General features: G+C 34.7%; 1 protein-coding gene across 1 annotated transcript; it reads right to left on the bottom strand.

The window, feature by feature from the left end:
- Positions 1 to 238: 238 nt before the first annotated feature.
- Positions 239 to 2836, bottom strand: LOC130967470 (short-chain dehydrogenase TIC 32 A, chloroplastic-like). The gene is made up of 8 exons (XM_057892336.1): positions 2303 to 2836; positions 1989 to 2220; positions 1808 to 1887; positions 1578 to 1737; positions 1408 to 1489; positions 1220 to 1307; positions 1056 to 1102; positions 239 to 978 (listed from the first exon to the last, which is right to left on the bottom strand). Exons 1-8 carry the CDS (start codon positions 2421 to 2423, stop codon positions 775 to 777), a joined length of 1014 nt encoding a protein of 337 aa, XP_057748319.1. The 5' UTR covers positions 2424 to 2836; the 3' UTR covers positions 239 to 774.
- Positions 2837 to 7873: the final 5037 nt, after the last annotated feature.

Below are 7873 nucleotides of genomic sequence, written 5' to 3'. Positions count from 1 at the left end.
GATAAATTTTATTTTATTTGTTTAGAAGCACGCTGTCATCTCCTCCACGGGGCGCATGTTAGTAGGTCCCATGCAGAAATGAGAAAGATCAAAGATACTCTTCCACGAACAACCACCACCACCACATGGGGGATACCCGACCCCATGTTCTTATTGTCCACTTAATTTAATTATAAATTTATAACAACTCCAAAGGAACTTTCTCGTTTATATGTTTGTACTACTATGCAAACCCAGATACACAAATTAAAGCACAATTAATTAACATACATCCCCATATACATACATCATATTGACAGAAAAAATCGAATGTATTTCCAAGTACTTTCCCTTATAGCCTAAGGTCCACCATGTTAATATATATAATCCAAGCTAGCTATATAATCATTGAATCATCATTTTTACTCAATCTAACTAGTACTACCTATAGCAAATACATCTTAAAATTTTAACAAAATAAAACCAACAAGTATGCCTATCGTTTACTCTAAGTAATCAGAACCAAAATATAGTTACAAGTCACAACGGCAAACATATATAGTAATCAATAATTCAATATCGATCATAAGACTCTGCAAAGTTAATTCTTTCCTGTTATCTTGAGTTGCAGTAGAGTCTAATCAAATCAAGAGAGCACAAAATCCATCCCTTTTTTTTAGGTTGCAAAGTGGCTTCAATCTCCAACTACACTGTACTACACCTATTTATCTTTTTGTTTACCATAAAATCCTAATTCTATAGCTGTGTCTTTTTGCATTGGCCCCAGCAAGAGTATCAAAAGTGAAGGTGATTGAGTAGGTCAAAGGCAGCTTTAGGACCCCTGGTGAGCATGAATTCAGAAACGGCCCATAACCTTGAAGCTTGGGTTGAGTTGGATCCCAACTTTGATGTTACAGCCTCGTTACAATCTGCAAAGTACTTGCCACTCACGTTATGCAACCTTGGGTGGGTCGCCACATAACATGATGTTGCTGCTGCCTACATTCATATTCACCAAGAATTACAGTGGAAAATACCAAAGGTAATTAAAAAGGCTCTATTACTAGTTTTTTTACCTGTGGAATGGTCTTTAAGAGCTTGGAAGCCAAAAAGAAAACTATATCTAAAAAAGGGAAAAGAGAATCCCAAGGATGAGTGAGGAGTAGTAAAAATCATATTAAAAAGGGGGAAACTGTAGTGAAGGAGATGATTAATGTTTTGGTTGTATCCAACTATTTACCTGTGAGTAATCCCTCACGCTCTCTAGTGAGTCTGGTTCTCACGATCCCCGGGTGCACACAGTTCACTGTCACGTTCGCCCCCATTTGCTGCAAATTCGATTCTAAATCTAATTAATTAAAGACAAACAAATAATGTGACGTCTGAGATGGATAGATCCGATACATTATTAAATTAAATGAGTAAGACCTGGAGCTTGCGAGCAAGTTGGTTGGTGTGGAAAACGTTGGCGAGCTTGGAAAGAGCATAAGCACGTGTGGCGTCGTAATGGCTGGATGGGGAACACATATAGGACAAGCTAAGCTAAGCTTCTTCAACTTCAATTCAAACCAAATTAAACACCCACGTATATATTATACCTTTTGTTGTTGCGGCTAATAGAGGCTAAATATGAGATGACATCACCGGAAAACCAAGCGTGGATGCTCGACGACACGTTCACTATCCTCCCTTGCACCCCTGTCTTCTCTGCCGTCTCGATCATCGTCTTCAATAAAAGCTTTGTTAACAAAAAATGACCTGCCCATCCATAATTAATATAATTCCAATTCCAGTTATATTGTTAGATAGTTAGTTAGTTATTAGTTACCTAGATAATTAGTGGCGAAGGTCATTTCAAGGCCATCCTCCGAGATGGCATGCTCATGTGCAAACTTGCCAGCGTTGTTTCTATTCAAATTAAAATCACGGATGAGAAAGACTCATTCCTTTTTTTGAGATAAGGAATATAGAGAAAATAAAATGGGGAAGTTTGTCTGCATGTTACAAACATGAGGAGATTGAGCGGCAAACGGAGAGAGTGGAAGTGAGCCACGAAGTTCCTAACAGAAGTGAGAGAACTGAGGTCGAGCGGCATAACCATGACGTCAGCATCTGGAAACTCCGATACTATGCGAGCCTTTGTATCTTCCGCGGCTTTCAGGCTCCGCGCTGGCAGAACCAGCCTCGCTCCTCGTTTCGCCAGAACTCTTGCCGTTTCAGCTCCTATTCCTGACGTGGCACCTAATAATGTATAGAGAGAGAGAGAGAACCTAAGCACACATACATGGCTTAAATAAGTATTACATTACATAGAAATATATACCGGTAATAATGGCCGTGAGTGAGCGCAGATCGGAGTTTTCCGTGACTTGTTCGGCGTTGGACTTGGACCCGAACCCGCTTGGACCCGGCGACCCTATCAGGTATTTAACTGTTTCCAGCATCTTAACTTTACCTCTTGTGATTTGGTTGGTAGATAGAAACTGTTTAATGTCTTCCTTGTTCTTGTAGTGGTGTGTGGTGAGAGAGAGTGATTAATTAAAGTTGGAATCGGAAAGGTATATGTCTTTTGAATTGATTTTGCAGATGCTAGTTAGGTAGGCTTCTGTGCATTGATATCTCTCTCTCTCTCTCTATATGTCTAGCGTACATGCAGATAAGAAGAGAGAGCGAAAGGAGGATAAAAGAGGGAAAGAAGGATAAAAGTGACAAGTGATCAGAGAGAGAGAGAGAGAGAGAAGCATGAATGGTCCTCTCTTGGATTGGATGAGTTAGCTGAATAGTGCTGTCATCAGTGGGGGTGGGGAGTGTGGATTGATTAATATTGTGCATAGAGAAAAGAATCAACAGACGCCTACTAAATAAGCCCATGAAAGCTTACATACACATATATAGGATAGTACTAAGGGGCGTGACAGGCTTCATCACGCCAGCTTTGCAACCTCGCATGAGTTTGATTTTTAATCTGTTAATCTTATTTTGCAACTAATAAATTTAGCCTAAAGTCTGCTATTTGGCAATTATATATATATATATATATATATATATATATACACACACACACACAACTATATTACATCTATAAAAAGATTAATTATCAAAAATCAAATACATGTACATAGTACACATTAAAAATATAATATATATATATTAAAAATAAATTAAAAAATACATATATTTATACACAAATATATAATAATTATTTTTTTATATACACATAATATATTTTATAATAATATATCAAATGCAAAATCCTCAATAATATCTAAATTTTCAAAATCTTTCAAAATATAAAAAGAATTTATAATAAAATATAACAAATTTAAAATACTAAAGTTTCATAATAAACTTTTAATTATACAAAAAATTCTTTATATATTTATTTATATCTTAAATGATTTAGTCAAATCTAATAAATTTATTAACAAATTTAGGATGTATTTAGTTTGTATTTTTATTTTTTATTTTTATTTTTAATATTGTTTATTTTAAAGATTTTATGAAGAAAAAATAACATAATAAAAATTCATTGCTTGTTTTTTTCCACAAATTTTACAAAAAAGAAAATTTAAAAATTAAAACAAAAAAATTACAAGCTAAACACACCTTAAAAAACAATCTAAATCTAGATGTATTTTCTGATTGATCAATTTAGACTAAACCAAGTATTTTGTGACCGACTTTTTTGTTCATTCCTAATTTTTACAGCTCTTTTCCATGGCTATACTATTACCACATATTAGTATATGAGAAAAGTTGAAGGATCAATAATTTTAATTTATATTGATAATTAGTTTTTATTAATAATCTAATATTTTAACTTAATAATTTAATATTATATTTTTAATTAATATTTTTAAATATTAATAATTAATTGTTAACAAAAAATATTAAATTATATCAGTTTTATAGCATTACTTTTAATATATATAATTTTATATTTCATTAGATAGAGTCATGCTATACATCCGTATAATTTTTCATTTAAGTCTATCCAAACTGGCCCAACACTAAAAGAATCAAATCCTGTTAAATGAGCGTGTATTACACACGCTCAAACCCTCGAAAACGTTTAACATTCATCCGCGCTTCATTATGAAAAAACGTTCCTTCTTCAACCTTGAAATCACTATTGGAGAACTTCGAATCTCTCTCAAAATCTCTCAAAACTCGATCGTTTTCTCTGCGAAAACTGCTTCTACTCAAGAATCGCGAGAAAATTTTGAAAGAAAGGAGAAAAAACAAACGAAAACAACAACAGAGACTGCGAAAGTTATGATAAAAACTACTGTTCATTTAAAATCTCGCAATCTCGCGTTTCTCCTAGTTGCATTTCAGGTTTACTGGATTGAGTTGCTTCGTTTAGTAGATCGACTTATTCTGAATCAAATTTTTTTTTTTGCATAACTAGGCCATAGGAATGGAAATGTGTTCTTATTTTCATTCAGTTCAGTGGAGTTGATCATTTTGATTCACTTGATTGTTAGTGAGCTCAGTTGAGTCCTTTTGCATGCAAAAAAAAGCTTTTGTTGTTGATTGAATGTTTATCACGTTTTATTCACAACATGAATGGTATTCTATTCAGTGGGCTTGGTGACTTTTATTCACTTGATTGTTAGTGTGTTCAGTTGAGTCCTTTTACATGCAGAAATATTTTTCTTGATGATTGATTATTTTTCACGTTTTATTCAGAACATGAATGGTGTTCAGTTGAGTAGAGTTGGTCATTTTTATTCATTTGATTGTTAAGTGTTCAATTGAGTCCTTTTGTATGAAGAAATATTTTTCTTGATGATTGGATATGTATCACATTTTATTCAGACATGAATGGTGTTATGTTCAGTGAGCTTGGTAATTTTCATTCACTTGATTGTTAATGTGTTCAGTTGAGTCCTTTTGCATGTAAAAATATTTTTCTTGATGATTGAATGTTTATCACATTTTATTCAGAACATGAATGATGTTCAGTTCAGTACAGTTGGCCATTTGTAAGAACCGAAATAACCACTTTAATAAATAATAATTTTTAACTGTCAGAATAGATTTGAAAATATGGAAATGGTATTTTGAAAATAAAAGGTGAAATTTGAATTTAATGATTTTTTCTGAGTGGGAAAATGTATCTTTTATGAAAATTTTTTGTAAAAATGCGTACCGACACTTAAGTTGGCAGTATTGGCTCTAGTCTGACTGGTACCGCGTATTGAGAAAAATAAAATTTTTAAAATTGAATTTATTCTTTTGAAAGAACAAAACTAATTTAAAATTGAAAATTGGGCACTAATTTTAAAGGTTTTATCCCAAAGTGGTCTAAACGGACCTAAAACGCTAACGGGTTAGACTAGGTCCAAGTTGGGCCCAAGCCAAATATATATATACCTCACTTAAGAGCCAATTCAGCTCATTTCCATCCACAAATAAGAAAAGAAGCGCTGCTGAGATGAGAGAAAAGAGGAGAGGGTTTACTATTAACTTTCATCTTGTTTCGCTTATAACTTGAGCTACAGAGTTTCGATTGATGAGCCGTTTGCAGTCATGCATCGATCTCACCGAGCCCATCATTTCTAGCTAAGTTTTATTTGTAAAAAACTCTTTCTCTAGCTCCAGTTTTCTGTCCTAGCCCAAAACTCGAAAATGGCTTTTGATTTTTGAGTTTCTTTGTGTTTTTTGTTGTTTAGGGGTGATCTAGCATTGGAGTATTGTTAGAATTTGCTCCTAATACCGATGGATAAGGTAAGGTTTCACTAAACCCTTGTGTTTAGTAGTTTTGTAAGCCTTAGATTTGATGTTGGTATGTTATATGATGTTAGATTGAGGTTTGGTGTTTGTTGGAGTGAGCTTGATGGTTTTGGAGCTTGGTGTTTTGAGTTGCGTGGGAATCGGACAAGGTATGGTTTCGGTTTCTTTTATGTAATGTGTAATATTTCATGAAATTTAGGCTCGTGGCCTTTAAGATAGGATTGAATGATGTGGGTGTATGATTTATTGTATGTGATTATATATTTGATGATGATAATGATGATATGGAGTTTTTGGAATGTGTGGTATATGAATTATGATGAATGTTGAGTGAGTTGTAGGTGGGGGAGTATGATTATGATGATAATATAATGAGTATTGGTGTTGATTTTGATTGATGATGACTATGAGTATTGTTGATGATAAATCTAGGCTTGGATTGATAAGTGTTGAAGGAGTTGATACGTTAGGATATTAAAGGTTGGATGTTGTATAGTTGAATAATGATGGAATTTAGGAGCTTTGATGTGATTTAGGTTGAATTTAGATATTGATGAATAATGATTTTGATGGTGTGGAATAGTGTAATTGGAATGTTATTGATGGTTGAGTTGAGAAATGAATCGTGTGGACTTTTGTATTGTTTTGGTATTGTTTGGGTCGTGAGTAGTTTGGTTTTGAATTGAGAGTTTTGGTAAAATTTGAGGTTTAAAGATTTTGGGTAAAAACAAATTTTGGGCCGACTTTGGCGGATCATATCTTGAGCTACAGTTTTTGAAATTGATTGAATTTTGTATCAAATTAAATATAATTTAAAGAGCTTTAAAACGGTATAGATTTTTGTAAAACTTGGAATTTTGTAGAGAAAGATATGATCGTTGGAAGTTGGTGTCAAAAATCTGAATTCTGTGATGATGCAGAAATTGTAAATTCTGGTTTGCGTGCCCACGCACACTGTTGTGCGCGTGCTCTGAGCAGGGGCCATATTTTCACTTGTGCGTACGCACACTTGTGTGCGCATACACACCTTGTAATTTTTAGAAAACGTGCATACCCACACTCTGGTGCGCATGCACACACAGGGATATGCCTACTGCTGAGAGCGTTCGCATACTCTGGTGCACACGCACACCCTACGAAATTTACAAATTGTGCGTAAGCACAACATCATGCGTATGCACAAGCTGGAAAGTGCATTCTATTGAGGGCGTTCGCACGTATTCATGCATTCACGAAAATAGAAAATTTTACCTTGTGTGCGTACGCATATGTTAAAGAAAACTCTTCTGGGCATGCGTACGCACAACCCTATGCGTACGCACAATGTCTTGTTTTTCAATAAAAAAAACCTTGTTTTTAACCGTTTTACCTTCTCGGAAAGCTTGTAAACTTCCATAACGCCTATCTAGGATGTTTTTACTTGTTTTTAGGCTTCAAAACTTAGAGAATACTAAAAGTGAGTTTAACTAGATATTTTCTGGTAAAAAGTTTAGAAGACAGAGACTTAGGTTTCTAGAGTACTGAGGATGGATTAGTTGAGTGAGATAGCGGAGTATGGTAATGATGATTAATGTGATGAGTTATGGAATTACGAATTGATGGTGCTTGAGACGAGTTTAGGACTCATAGTTGAAAGATGACTTTACTGAGTACTGAAAATGATTTCTGAAAACTACTGATATATTATTTGATGCTGAGACTATTGAGTCACTATTCACCTCAGGCAAGGGCTGTGGCAGTCTCCCTCTTGTCGAGGTTGCAGTGCCGGCTTAAGGACGATGGTTAATCCCACATACGTTGAGTTGTGAGGACTGGGGTGGTATCCTACTCGCATAACCTTCTCTACTATATGAGTGTGCTTGGCCTATATCCCTGGCGTGGCATATTTCTCTGCTGCATGAGTGTGCAGGGCCTATATCCCTAGCGTGGCAGGAAGGCTACATCCGGAAGGATGTGTCGAGTTGGCATTTATAGACCAACAAGTGATATCACGAGCTAATAGGACAGGCATTCATCATATGCATCTTCTATATGCTTGTTTGCTTTGCTTAACTTCAGTTATGCCTAAATGAATCACATGTCTACTTGATATTTGTTTACTTGTTGTATATGTATATTACTTGTGCTTTACTTGTCTACATTACCTGTGTTTTCT

The sequence above is a fragment of the Arachis stenosperma genome, chromosome 3 (assembly GCF_014773155.1).
Source record: "Arachis stenosperma cultivar V10309 chromosome 3, arast.V10309.gnm1.PFL2, whole genome shotgun sequence".
NCBI classification, from domain to species: Eukaryota; Viridiplantae; Streptophyta; class Magnoliopsida; order Fabales; family Fabaceae; genus Arachis; species Arachis stenosperma.
This window is presented reverse-complemented; position numbering and strand designations above follow the sequence as displayed.

Bases quoted from the DNA above. Each gene is read 5' to 3' on its own strand.
- LOC130967470 (XM_057892336.1), bottom strand. From the start codon at position 2,423: ATGCTGGAAACAGTTAAATACCTGATAGGGTCGCCGGGTCCAAGCGGG. The intron at 1,738-1,807 runs GTAACTAATAAC...ATGGATGGGCAG, and splicing joins CTTCGCCACTAATTATCTAG to GTCATTTTTTGTTAACAAAG. The intron at 979-1,055 runs GTAAAAAAACTA...ATATGAATGTAG, and splicing joins TCTTAAAGACCATTCCACAG to GCAGCAGCAACATCATGTTA.